Raw genomic sequence first — 14,522 nt, 5'->3', positions numbered from 1 at the left:
TCAGGGTTTTTCCAAGGAAAAGTGCTACATTTACTATAATATTTATATATTTCTTAACTATTTAACATGTATAAAAACTGACCTACCATTTTTATTAAGTTCCTATCTTTTCTTACATATTAATGATGAAGTTTTTGAGTGTTATGCCCCAATCCCATCTTTCCCTTGAGCTCTATGGTTTTTATTGCCCAATTTTGCATAGTCGAGAGATTTTTAGGAATGGACATGCCATATAATAGCAGACTAACCGCAGAATCAAATGGCATTGTCTCCCCCAAAGACACCATTAACGCTCTTATCAGAAGCAGAAGTCAAAGCTGGATAAATCACCAATCCAAACCAATAAGGTTTCAACTGGTTTTCCCTGTTTAAACACTTCAAACTAAAATGCTAAAAGAAATTAATTCCATTTGGGATACTATGGTAACAACGTGGGAAAAAGTTTTCAATGATTATTACACTTTTGTTTTCTAGAGAGTTTATGAATATCCAAACATGGTTCTGAAGGGGAACAAACAGTACTCATTTCAAAAAGAAGACGTAATTTATGGAGCCTAGCTAACCAGCACGCATCCTGTGCTCTACTTGGGCTGTTTCCTTCCAAATCAAACAAAAATACCACGTTCATTTCAGTTTCTATGCTTTCATTCATTCCCCTAGCACAGGGTGTCTTCCCCCTTCCCCTTACTCTCACAGATCTCATACTCCTGATCCAAGTCCTTCGTAGATGATCCCCCCACCCCCCAGCTCCATTCTTCAGTGGTCTCTTATGCCTCTGAGTTCCTATAGCATCTATTGCTTGATTTACACAATTTTAGTCTCATGTTGTTTGCTCATTTCATTCCAGTCCCTTGAACATGCAAGCTCCTCAGGGAGAGAATCACGGCTAATACTTCAGACTCCACACAGAGCTTGCACAACACGGAGCATAGAGTAATGCTCAAGAAGTTTCTGCTGCTGGGTGATAAATAGTACAAAATCATGAACACTAAATAACCTTCTAGTTTTCTTAGTTATGACTCAACCATTTCTGATACAAATCATTTCACTGCCTTTCAAGAAGCTAAAATTTTAACTTAGCTGTGCTGAAAATTATATGACTGCTAAGGAAATGAAATCCTATAAAACTCGCACTCAGCTATTTTAACCGCAAAAGAGGCTAAACAAGATATTATAGTTGTCACACTAAACATTTTTAGATTGTGGACCCTAATTCTACATTATAAGATATATGAGAGCAATTTTTATCTGCAGCAATTTTATCACCGTGACAAATTACCCCAAGGAGTGGTTTTCAAAGCTTTCTTTTGGTAGCAGAAACCTTTTTTCAAACAAAAGGCTAAGTGGAATTCTACCATAGAGAAAAAAGCAGAACTGATCTTGCTAAAGTAGAAGGAGGCACCTGTAGTTCTGCCTGCTTAAGTCCCCTTCAAGTGCATACCGCCCCTTCCCTGACCCGTCCCCAACTGCAGTGAAGACTTGAGGCATCTCCGAGAACCAGACAGAACTGAGAAACACTCATGGAACAATCTGCAAGCTGCCATGAATAGAAAAATACTTCATTACTTTTTTTAAGATTTCAAACATCACTAGAATATAAAATTAAAACTTACCCATTTCTACTGAAAACTCTTAGCCATGCTTTAATATTTGGTCCCAACAAACACAAACAAGGTACAGTAGTAAAAGTAGACAAAGTAACTGCAAATAAAAATGTTTCCAACACCAACCTAGGGAAAAAAAAAACCTTATTAATTTTTTAAAAAGTGTTAAAGGTGCATGTACTCACACATATATATTCCTTGTTACTTAAATAAATTTAATGTAAAAATATTTTCTTATACTTTACTTTGAAAGGTAACATCAGTCCTAGCAAAATAATGAATATAAATAATCTTACTACTGAAATGCAAGCTATAAAAAACAATCTAGCAACTATCTGGCTTTAATGACAGATTTCAGAAGTGTTAAATACCCTATGTTCCATACTGAGACTGTCCATTGCAAGAAACCCCATTTCTAGATAATTAACTTTCTTCCTCAATAGTCTCTGGAACTGTCTCTACAACCAGTGGTTCAACTGTAGCCAATATCAGAACCACTTGGAGAGCTGGATAAACTGAAGATTGGGGGGTCCTATTCTAAGAGTTTCTGACTGAGGCCTGAGAATTTGCATTTTGATAAAATCCCGATGCTGCTGGTTTTAGAACCGCACTTTTTTGGGCACCACTGCTCCAGACATTCATTCTACTCTAAAATGGATTAGATAGAAACTACCATTTCTCATTACAAAGGTCTTGTCCTCCCCTCTGTAGAAAAGAATAACCTGTTTAGTGTATATATATATAACTATGTATATATATATAAAACTATATACATAATTATATATGTATGTGTGTGTGTATATCACATCACTCATTTCACCATGATCACTCATCACTGCTAAACTGAAGTTTCCCAAACTATAATGAACATTATTTAAGAAACATTCATGAATTTAGTTTTCACTAATTTAAAATCAGTTTTGAAAAAGTGTTTAAATTTTACTTTTAAACTATAAACATTACCTTATTAAGTAATTAAATATAGGAACCTATTGACTTTTCTTAAGAAAACAAACTCTTTTTAAGCACTTCAGAATCACATTTACTAAGACCTGATATGTTAGTTATAATTAACTTACACATATCATTGCATAAAAGTTCCTTAGAGGTTCTAAGGGCCACACATTTATTGGTATAGTATAGTTTCTCATCTACCTCCTCCTCACATGCAAGTGGGTGACATAAGGCTAGGTAATAGGAGCATTTAATGAATTAAGTTATTCCACTGTTTTTTAAAAGAATAACACTGCTAAGGAAGGGCAATGTGTCAGCATCCTTACTTGATCCATTAATTAAACACACCATGGTTTTCGTCTAATCACCAATAGAATTAGCACATTATTTAGTAAATGAGTGTTTTAAAACATAATTGCCACAGATAAAAACTGCCTTCAGATAAAAATTTCAGACTTACTCTATTAGTGGTGCTCCATAGAGAACAAAAATTATATGAAAGGAGAAACAAGACATAAGAAAATAGATACAGCATTTCAAAAATCTGGTTACCTAAAAAAGAAATGAATAATTTAAAGACTCAAGAGAATGCCTAAAGAACAGCAAATGCCTCCATTTTACCTACAAACACAACTTATTCCCATAATGTGTGATACAGTTGAATGTTCTTTGGATTTGAGTACCCTGCAGTCAGATCACATGTCCCATCAGGTACACAGCCCTCAACACAGCCTTACAAAGCAAGCATCACCCCCATATTCCACCCACCCAACCAACACTAGAGTCAAAATGCATTTGTTTCTATGGTATGTATTGAGCTATGTTGTTAATCAGTATTTATAAAATATTTACCAATAACAGAGTGCTGGGATCACATACACGTGACCACACATGAAATATTTGCAGAAAATAATGACTATAATAACTTTTTTCATTTTAAAACAAAATCCCTAGGAAAACTACACCAAAAAAAGCACAATACTAAATAATTCTCCAAATCATATTCATGTTACTAGATGATCCACATGAAAAGACTTACATGTTTGTAAATTAGTGTGTGGGACCTACTTGACTTGGAGATTAAGAAGATCTAATTATAAAACATGCAATAAGCTTTTTTAATCATAGGGCAGTAAACGTATTTAAAATTACCTCATAGAGGGCTTACATAGTATTGAATAATGTTAAGTGAGGACTTGATTAATTTAAAGTAATAGTCAAGTGTTACACTGTGGTGAATATTTCAGAAAACAGATTCTATTATCTGAAAACTTTAACTACTGTTTAGTTAAGGAAGGCCATATTGAAACTAGAGCTATCATAGAGTCTTATTTTCTAATTTCTGAAAACCTCATTGTCTTTCAGAAATGCAAAAAATAAATGAAAATAAACTGAAATGTCTTATAAAATAAGGTTTAAAGTTATGACTGCTATATGTATTTATCTCCAATGATCCCCATTGATTATATGGGTTCACAAAGCTATAATATCCACTTAAGACATCCTAATTTTGGGGCCAGCCACGTGGCGTAGCAGTTAAGTGCGCACGCTCCGCTGCTGGAGGCCTGGGTTCGGATCCCGGGCGCGCACCAACGCACCGCTTGTCAGGCCATGCTGTGGTGGTGTCCCACATACAGTGGAGGAAGATGGGCACAGATGTTAGCCCAGGGCCAGTCTTCCTCAGCAAAAAGGAGGAGGATTGGCATGGATGTTAGCTCAGGGCTGATCTCCCTCACAAAAAAAAAAAAAGACATCCTAATTTCACAACTAATGCACGGCAAGGATCTATTAAACATTGTGAGCAGCATTCCAACAAATAGGCTACTGATTTGAAAAAGAAATCAGGTTCTCTTTACTCACTGTAAATAACCCAATGAGTACTTGACTAATACTTTATTCTTCCATTAAAAGAAACACTACCTCCATCTAAAAATCAGTTATCAAGAAATAAGCCTTACCTTGTATGATAATGAACTTCTTCTAGAGGATGCATTTGGTTTCACCACTAAATATAATACTAGATTGACAGCAGTTACACAAACAGAACAGATGCACAACCATGTCAAGTGTGTTTCCAATATTGAGAAGTTCTCCAAGAACAATGATGGAATGAAGATGCTTAGGATAATTGAAAATATGCATAAAAGATGGGTATACAGTAGTCTCTTGATATCAGTATCTTTCATGGTGTTTTCTTGAGTGGCTATCTAATGAAAAACAAATTAAGAAAAAAGCATATGCAATAACTTTTTCCATCATCCTAAATGCTCTAACGCCTAAAAATAAGCCTTGAACCAAAGTCAATTTTCTACGGGCAACAACGTATTGCTTTCACAATAAGATGCATATGCGTAAATGCACATGTAGACTAATATGGTACAAATAGCTCTCAGAGCCTAAAAAAGACAAATTTACTAAGTTCTTAAATATTTGCGACTGATTTCTGCAACAGAGTCATGTGCTAGGACCAATTAAGCAATTCAATTTCTTTTTTTTTTTTTTTTTTGCCAAAATAACAGAGGTGAAAACTAACTGCATGGATTAATGACCTCCCCCAGCTGGAAATATAACCTATGCATTCTAAAAATCCCATGAATACACTTTGGCTAAATTGTTGGCATGTTTGTTTTTTTCACCATTGTAGACCTTTGTCTAACATGACAGGAGTTCACATCTTCTAGCAAATGCCAAGTGACACCAACTGCAAACTCAAATACTCAAATGACGGCCGGTGTAATCAAGAGAGTTCAAAGAACATTATGCTAAACTAAGGGACCCCAGTGCTCCAGAAATACCAAAATGACAGTGTCTGTTACAGGTGCTATACTCCAATCAAATGTAGAGCAAGAATGGGGGCCGGCCTGGTGGCACAGTGGCTAAGTTCCAGAACTCCGCTTCAGTGGCCCAAGGTTCATGGCCCGGACTTATGCACTGCTGGAGGAAGATGGGCGCAGATGTTAGCCCAGGGCTAATCCTCCTCACCAAAAAAAAAAGGAGCAAGAATGGAAAAAGAGAAAAAAATGTACTTTCTCTCCATACATAAAACAAGTATTTTCTATATATATTTAATTATTCATTACCTAACAGACAGCTTATACATAGTATTGAATAATGTTAAGGACCTTATTAATTTAAAGTAATAGTTCACATTCTGGTGAACACGCTAGGGAAAAAAACATATATTTTATACACACACACACAGAGGGGGCGCCCACTAGCGCAAAAAGGCAAGTCCAGGCCTTATTCTAACAGATCTCATTTAATTCACACTACAATCTTCAAAGGCAAATATTTTACTGATAAGGAAACAGGCTAAGACAGGTTAGGAGACAAGTCAAGGTCCCAAGCTCCCGAGTGCCAAATCCATTTCAAAACCTAGTCTCTCTGACAAAAGATACACACTAGGGGTCGAGAAGAGAATGAATAGCAAGGGAGAAAGGAAAAGTTTCTCACAGGTCCTATCCTTGGCTGATTGAGGGGTGGGAAGGGGGATCCGGAAGACATTGTCTCAACAGACACCCCTTAGGACATTTTTCTGGGCCACGCTCCGAATCCCAATTGACATCAGCGGATTTGGATCTAATACAGTGAGCAGTACCCAAACTCAAATGCTTGCCGAATGAATGAACGAACGAACGGAGAGGGGGTCAAGTGTTTGCCCTTCCTGAGAAGCCAGCACTGTGTTAGGCCCTGGCGAGCCCACGGGGACGCCCCGGAGGCGGCCTCAGTCCCGGCGTCCGCGTTCTGACCTGGCCCGGGTCCACAGGCATTGTGGCGGGAGAAGAGGCCCTCTGAGCTGCTCCCAGGGGAGCCTTCGCGGGAATCGCGGGACCTTTATCTGCAGCCCCACCTCAAACTGTGTAGCTCGGGACTCTACCCAAGCCTCAGCCGGCAGGAGTGTGGACAGCAGGGGACGAGCTGAGAGGCATAATCAAAGAGAACGGGCATGCAGCCCAGGAGAAACGGAGGGACAGACACAGAAGGTCAAATCCCAAAGACGGCCGGTCCATCAGGGCAGCCCCTGGGGCACGCCGGAAGAGTGGCGCTCGAGCGCCCGGGGGCGCGGGAGGAACGGGGCAGAGGCTCGGGGCCACTAGGGCAGTTGGCGGGGGCTGCTTTCACCCCCGGGAGGCTCGCGAGCCGCGAGCCGTAGGCTGGGCTTACCTAACTCGCCCACCTGCGGAAGCGAAGCGAGACCTACTACCTCCCACCATCAGGTGCGACTCGCCGCCCTGACCTTCGCGCAGGCGCAGGCCTGTGGGGCGGGGAGACCCAAGGCCGCACAGCCAATCGCAGAAGTGGAGGGGCGGGCAAAGGAAGCAGCCCCGCCTTCCGCCCGCGTTTATTCCTCCCGCGGCTTTCCAGGCGTAGGATAGGCGGGGCGGAGAGCGGGGGAGCCGGAAGTGGGTTGCCGTAACCCGGAAGGGGAATTCTTCCCTGGCAGTGCTGTTGATGTTTTCAACCCGTTGCTCGTTCCGCGGCTAAGGGAACCGTCGCGGAAGGATGGTGTGCGAAAAATGTGAGTTAAGGGGTGGCTTCTGCGGGAGAAGGAGGCTGGAAGAACCTAAGTGGAGTTCCCCGGGAACTTGGCCCTTTCTTTGTTTTGCCAGCGGCCACAGCACTCTGATTCTAGCCTGTCTTCCTACTCTGCCCTTTGACCATTCTTGCTCCTCCCCAACGACCATATAGGTTGGTCTCAGTTTGCACCTCTTGGTCTATTTCCGTTGCTTTCCAGCAACCCCAGATCTCATCCCAAACAGCTTCTGACTGGCTCTCTTGCCTCACAGACCCTCAGGTGGGAATGGGTCTTAAAATTGACTTCTACAGCATCTACAGATTTAGCAAAAAAATACCAGACGCCCAGTTAAATTTGGGTTTCAAGTAAACAACGAATAATCTTTAGTATAAATGTGTCCCGTACAATATTTGAGACTTGGCTCTGCTGCTCCTTACTACTGCAAGTGCTTTGTCCCCGAGGACTTTTAGGACATTCTTTACAGAAAAGAGTATTCATTTTTTTTTATCTGAAATTTAAAGTTAACTGAGCATCTGTATTTTATCTAACAATCGTAAGTCAGTATTCCATACATTGGCTTAATTGCCCTCTGCATGAATATCTACAGTATTGAGGCTGGGGCCAGGAGAGTCTCACCACCTTGAAATGAGTCTGTGTATACTTCACTGACTTTTAGAAAAGTCTTTCCTCCCTATAGTTGCTCTCCAGTGATTCTAATGCCAACCCTTGAGATTTCTGGAAAATATCTGATGATTTTTTTTACCTCACAAACCGTTTATATGTTTAAAAACAGCTGTCATATCCCCAAGTCTCTTTTTCCTCACACTAGACATATCTGGCTCTTCTGTCACAAGGTTTCAAGAACTCTTGTCCTCATTGCTGTCTCATTAACATGATCCAGTTACTGTCTAACATGATCCATTTTGTTTATATCTCCCTAGTAGATAAAACTTTGAGCACAGACATCCATGAGTTTGCATAACAGTTCTTATATTAGGTAAAAGGATGACCATGGTCGGATTACTTTAATAAATTCTCAGTGTGCAGGGAATAATTTGGGGTTTCTGTATTTGGAGCCTGGCATTCAGGATGACCCTCCACCATAAGGCCTCAGCTTATCTTTCCAACTTAATTGTCACTAACTATTACCCTCTTCACACTTTGGCCAAACCAAACTATTTTGCATGCCCTTGTGTATTCTGAGCTTTCCCTGCCTTTCCTCAGGCTGTGTCCTTTATCTAGTTTGCCTTCATCCTCTTTCCTCCTCTTTCTTCACAGTCACATTGCCACAAACCCTCTCAGTTGCCTTCCCCACAAAGTTTTCCTGGATTTCCCTAGACAAGGTTATTTCTTCATCCGTGGAATTTCTCCTAGTACTTTAGCTCTCAATTTATTTTAGCTCTCAATTATTATACTTTTTATTTTCTAGCTTGTATTTTAGTTGAATGGTTCTTAACTTTTTTTTGGTTCTCTGAGCCCTTTGAGAATCTGATGAAAGCTAGAGAAGCTGATGAAAGCTATAGACTCTTACCAGAGTCTGTAAAAGAAATGGACATACAAAAGGTTTGTGTGCAGTTTCATCTTGTTCATGTACCTCTTAAGGACTACTGTTAGAGAAATCAGTGTACTATAAGCTCCTTGAAATCTAGAGCTTCATCTCATTTATCATTTTATTTTTCTCTGTAGTTTGTGCAATGATTTATAGATCATAGGTGCTTAGTAAATATTTATGAAATGAATAGATTTGTCAGATTTATGTAAAGTATACAAGTACATAGGAAGCCTATTATAAACCATACTACTATCCTACAGATTTTACTGAGAGTCTGTCATCCATTGCCCACAGTTAATATCTTAAGTCTTGGTTCATTGGCCCTGACCCCAGCATTAACAGGCTTCTACTATAATATGATTGCTGCTACCATTGTGAACTTTAGGCACAATGTAATGTATTTATTAGATAGTAAATACTAATTCCCCTTACTTTTACTGTCTTGTAACAGGTGAAAAGAAACTGGGTACTGTTATCACTCCAGATACATGGAAAGATGGTGCAAGGAATACCACAGGTATTTTTTCCTTTTAGAACATAGAAATTGAGTTGAATACTTCTTGTGAATAATGTTTTAGTTTTTACATTATTTGGAAAATGAAATGTTTTTATATGTAGAAAATATTTCATGTATTAAACATTAAGAATACTGGATCCTGCAACAATTTAATATCTTCTATTTAGTTCTCTCAGTTACATATTGGGGTTCCTAATTTGGTAAATAGGACATAGCAAAATAATTAAATGATTTTTCAAGCCTTGAGTATATCAAAGTAATTGATTTGATTCAACTTAATTGGAGTTGGTATTTAATTCCCCCTCTTCTCACCTGATTTTTGTATTCTTGAAGAAATCATTTAAATGTTTTCACCTTCATAATCATTCAATGCAATGAAGATGTTTTCAAAGGGAAGGAAAAGAAACACTTTTTCAAGGTCTATGGCACCAAAGTAATGGCATCTAGATTTTACATTAGTGCATTAAATGTAGACCCACTCCTAAAGTCCTACTTTGAGTCTAAGAAGTAAAATGATTGCATTTTATCCAATTTTTTATTGTTTCCCCAATAAACAGTTGTTTTCTTTTCAAGTAGTGTCTTACGAACCTGGCTATTAACTGAGGAATTTTGAAAATTTTCATATAGGTTGGTCTGTTGGTAGGAGATTGAAAAATGAACTTGTTAACTAATTGTTCAATGCTATATGATTATGTTATGTGTGAAATGTGTGGAAATGACCCACTAAAATACGTGTATATTTTGTTACAGAAAGTGGTGGAAGAAAGCTGAACGAAAATAAAGCTTTGACCTCAAAAAAAGCAAGGTAGGTATAGGAGCACCTATAGAGCAGTCATATAAATTTCCACTCTTTTTAATATTGCATGTACTGGGGTGAATTTGGTGTGCGTTATTCTGTGGTGATAAAGCATAGAATTAGATAGTTCCTGGTCTGCAAAACCAAGCTATCTGTTATAACCTGCTAGTTTTACCCTGTTCCTCTTTACTGTATCAATATATGAAAGTATGTGTTACTTTCTTTTTATAATTTCACCAGAAAACACAACTTTTATATTTTTCTAGTTCTTAATTATGCTATAAATCAGAGGCAACAGAGAAGTGTGGAAAGATCATAAGCTCTGGAATCAGACCTAAATTTGAATCTAGACTCTGTCACTGTCTAGCTCTGTGATGTTAAATAAGTTAAGCCAGTTTCTTAACTTTTTTGAATTTTACTTTTTCATCTGAGAATGGGCATAAAAATGAATTTCCTACCTTAAAAATAATTTTTGACAGCATGCTTTATTATATGCAGTCTTAAAAATTCCATGAACCCTTCCAGGTGCCACCCTATTTCCTTGCTTCCCTTCACAGCAAAAGTTTTCAAAACTTTCTCATTGTCCTTAAGTTCCATTCTCTCCTTCAGCCACTCCAGTCAGGCCTTGATCACCACCAGACCCCTGAAACTGCTCTTGTCACGATCACACATGACCTTTAAAACTGATGGCCACTTCTCTGTTCTTACCTTACTTAGCCTTTTAACAACTCTTTTTTGTACCCCTTTATTCTCTTGGCTCTGGGACATCACACTCTCCTTTCCTCCCAACTCACTGGTGGTTCCTTCTCAATCAAGTGCCTCTGGACTCAATCCTAAACTTTTTTTTTCTCTTTATAAATTTATAATCTCTCCTCCAGTGACTTTAGCCCAATGGCTTTAAATTCAAACAGTATGGTAATGACTCTCCAGTCCTAACTTCTCTGAGCTCCAAACATGTATCCAGCTACCTACTTGACTCATCCAATTTGATGTCTAACAGGCAACCTCTTTTCCCCTCAGACTTCTAATCATAGTCTTCTCATTATTGCACCACTGTCCAATCCAGTTGTGCGAGCCTAAAAACTAGAATTCCTCACTGATTGCTCCCTTTCCCTCACTTCCCATATCCATCAGCAAGCTTTCTGGCTCTACCACCAAAATATAAGCTGAATCCACCTGCTTCTGTCCATCTCACTGTTCTTACCCTGTTCCAAACCACTGTTATTTCTTAGTTGGATACTGTCATAACTTTCTATCTCCTTGCTTCCTCTCTTGTTCCTTATAGTTCAGTCTCCTAGTAACCAGAGTGGTCTTTTAAAGGGCATGTAACTGCTTTGCTCAAAACCCTCCACTGGTTCTTTTTTAACATAGAATAAAATCTAAGCCCCCTACCGTGTTCTTACAAGATCCTCCATCATCTGGCCCCTCCCACCTCTCTGACTTCCTGTTTTACCGGCTGCTGCATCAGATATGCCAAACCCACTCCCGTTGGAAGAGGTTTGTGCTTGCTGCTCCCTCCTCCTAGAGCTCATCCCTCAGAGCTTACATAGCTGGCTCCTTCTTCTTACTTAGGTCTCAGCTGAAATGTCACCTCCTCAGAAAGGGTCCCTAACCAGCATCTAAACTAATTTCTTTCCTTCTTCCCCTCGTGTCTGCCGAAGTATCCTGTTTGAATTTTCTCTACAACACACATTACTATCTGAAAAGCATGTTTGTTTCCTCTTATTGTCAGTTTCCTCTCACTAGAATGTCAGCTTGATGAGGGCAGAGGCTCTGTCTGTCAGGTCCATCTTTGGTATTTAGAACAGTAACAGGCTCATAGTGGACACTCACTATATATTTGCTGCATGAATAAATACCTGTTTCATGACATCATCCCAAGGATTAGAAATAGTAGTAATAATAATAAAGCTTTTACTACATACAGTGCCTGGCACATAAAGATGCTTATTAAATAATGATACATGGGGCCGGCCCGGTGGCTTAGTGGTTAAGTGCGCGCGCTCCGCCGCTGGCGGCCCGGGTTCGGATCCCGGGTGCGCACTGACGCACTGCTTCTCCGGCCATGCTGAGGCCGCGTCCCACATACAGCAACTAGAAGGATGTGCAGCTAGGACATACAACTATCTACTGGGGCTTTGGGGGAGAAATAAATAAATAAAATTATCAAAAAAAAAACATGTGTGAACAATAAAACTTAAATAAATAAATAAATAAATAATGTTACAAAACAGCACAATAGACTTAATCTTCAGTGCAGCATCACACTATGTATTGTTGACTGACTTATTGATGTCTTCTAACACCATGGTTATTATTGACTAAGTTTTTATTTTTACACATTGTACAATTTTAGATACTTCCAGTTCCTTTATGCTCTCAGACTTACTCTGATATCATCAATAAGTAGCTATTACTTTTAGGTACTCTAAATATCTCACTTTGGAAAGTGTACTGCTGTATTGCATTGAATCTAAAAGATTCACGTTTATAAGATGTGTCATTACTTTAAGAAAGAAAAAGCTCTGCCAATTAATTGTAAGAGTTCGGAGATATTAAAATGTGCATCTTAGAATAAAATATGGTTTTAAGAAAAAGTAATCTTCAGATATACAGGTCCAAACAAATTGAGCTTATTTAAAGGAAGAATAGTGTCTACTCTGTCTTCTCTTGTGGGGAGTAAAGTGACATTCTTTTGGGTTTGGAAAAATTAACCTTTGAAAATGAGCTGTTGTATTGTACCCAAACAGAAGAAACCAGGTCTAGAACAATGTTGGTATTTGGTATGTATCATTACAGAAAGTGATTGCAAATTTAGGAGGAATTATTTCCTCTAAAGTTATTTCATATTCTAGTTACTATAAGGTGGGCACATAACTGTACATGGCGTTTATCAGTCATTTGGCATTGAGACAAGGCTTTTGAGTATCAGCCTACTGATAAGAGTTCCTTGTCATTTTCCTCACATAGATAATAAGCAGAATATATATTTCCAGTATCTTTAAAGTAGAGCAAGAACTGACACTGCAAAGTGCCAAGTCTTTCCACTTATAATTTTTCCCCAGTTTTTAATAGTTGTCTTACCTATGCCTAATTCAATAGCAGTTTTAATGATTCACACTTATTTAGTCATCCTAAAGCATTCACTTAGTTTTTAATAGAATCAATCACTCTTTTTGCACCCACATTTCATCAGTTTCCGTAATATTTAATTACCTCACACAAATAGCTTGTCAAGTACAACTGATATAAACAGCTTTGGGATTAAGTACAACTGACTTTTTATAAGCATACAACTTTACATGGAAGGAGCAGAGGTGTGCAGGTATATTAAGAGAGTAGCCAGCTAAAAGAGTGCTTTGCCTATCAATTGTAGAGTTTGATAGAGGTCACAGAGAGCATGGATTAATCCCATTTGTTACTTAAGTGAGGTTATTTAAGAGTGTTTCTATTGTTATTATACATTTTTCTTTCTTAAAAAAAAACCTCTAGATTTGATCCATACGGAAAAAATAAGTTCTCCACTTGCAGAATTTGTAAAAGTTCTGTGCACCAACCGGGTTCTCATTACTGCCAGGGCTGTGCCTACAAAAAGGGTAAGTTTCCTTTAATACCATTTTTCTGTTCATATCAGACCTACTTCTTTTGGTACTGATCTGGATAACATAAAAAATGAGTAGCCGTTCATAAGTCCTATTGAGCAAATGCTCTTTTTTCTAAGGCAAAATAAAACGTAGAACTTGTTCATAGTTAAAAGTATATATTTTCCTTTTCCCTGTTCTGATGCTGTTAAATTATGTTGTAAGCTTCAGGAGTGACTTAAATAAACCAAACCGTTGGTATTAGATATTTGATTGGTATTATTAGTTGGTGTTATGATTTGATTGCTCACATGTGTTTATTTGTTTTAGGTATCTGTGCGATGTGTGGGAAAAAAGTTTTGGATACGAAAAACTACAAGCAAACATCTGTCTAAATGTATTAATGATGTTTCTGCCTGTCTATGTGACTTTACTTTTTGTTTTGAATTTTTAAGGCATAACATAGATGTTCAAGTTGCAAAATAACATGTTTTAAGACAACTTTAAACCAGGGATGTTAATTTCTGTTCATTCTTTTGCTCTTAAGTTCTTAATAGCAACAGTATAACTAATTCTCTGCCATAAATTATTATTTTCCTTACAAGCATCTTATCGAATTGGAATAAGTGGCAAATTTAACGAAAAAAATATTGCCCCAGTTCTGTATGCACTTTTTATTTATTATTATTATAATTTGTATTATCCTCTTCCTCTACTATATAGATACTGCAAAAGTGAGGAGATTATTGATATTTTACTCTGATCTTGGCATCTAGACTTATAATTCTTCCCTCATTGCCTTGTTGGTTGCACTGTTCTTAGAATCAGCAGTCCCTTAATTAATTGCAGTTTCACTATTTAAATATCTGAGGCCAGTATTGCTGACTGGTTCCTTAGTAGTTAGTCCAGACCCAAATCAAACACAAATTGTATTTATGATTTTTTTTTATTTGTTCTTGAAGCCAAATTGCCAATATCTTTCATATGAGTACAAGAACACAA

The 14,522-nt window shown here is 38.2% G+C and overlaps 2 protein-coding genes across 4 annotated transcripts in view; one reads left to right on the top strand and one right to left on the bottom strand.

Moving 5' to 3' along the window:
- The window catches only part of PIGF (phosphatidylinositol glycan anchor biosynthesis class F), a 33,598-nt gene extending 26,765 nt beyond the window's left edge, over positions 1–6,833 (bottom strand). Inside the window, exons 1-4 of one of the 3 annotated variants that reach the window (XM_004436686.3) lie at positions 6,723–6,833; positions 4,517–4,765; positions 3,019–3,110; positions 1,614–1,730 (exon numbers count right to left, since the gene is read on the bottom strand). In XM_004436686.3, coding sequence (XP_004436743.1) covers positions 1,614–1,730; positions 3,019–3,110; positions 4,517–4,744 — 437 coding nt within the window. In that variant the 5' untranslated portion in view covers positions 4,745–4,765; positions 6,723–6,833. The other 2 variants (XM_087436817.1, XM_087436816.1) reach the window with 2 other exon arrangements.
- A 125-nt stretch (positions 6,834–6,958) lies between these two features.
- CRIPT (CXXC repeat containing interactor of PDZ3 domain) lies at positions 6,959–14,028 on the top strand. Its single transcript, XM_004436684.3, has 5 exons — positions 6,959–7,077; positions 9,078–9,143; positions 9,894–9,948; positions 13,432–13,535; positions 13,851–14,028. Exons 1-5 carry the CDS (start codon positions 7,062–7,064, stop codon positions 13,913–13,915), a joined length of 306 nt encoding a protein of 101 aa, XP_004436741.1. The 5' UTR covers positions 6,959–7,061; the 3' UTR covers positions 13,916–14,028.
- The last annotated feature ends 494 nt before the right edge of the window (positions 14,029–14,522 follow it).

The sequence above is a fragment of the Ceratotherium simum genome, chromosome 11, assembly GCF_057802395.1.
Source record: "Ceratotherium simum simum isolate JZ-2026a chromosome 11, ASM5780239v1, whole genome shotgun sequence".
Taxonomy (NCBI): domain Eukaryota; kingdom Metazoa; phylum Chordata; class Mammalia; order Perissodactyla; family Rhinocerotidae; genus Ceratotherium; species Ceratotherium simum.
Note: the sequence above shows the minus strand (reverse complement) of the source record. Positions and strands in the feature narration are given on the sequence as shown.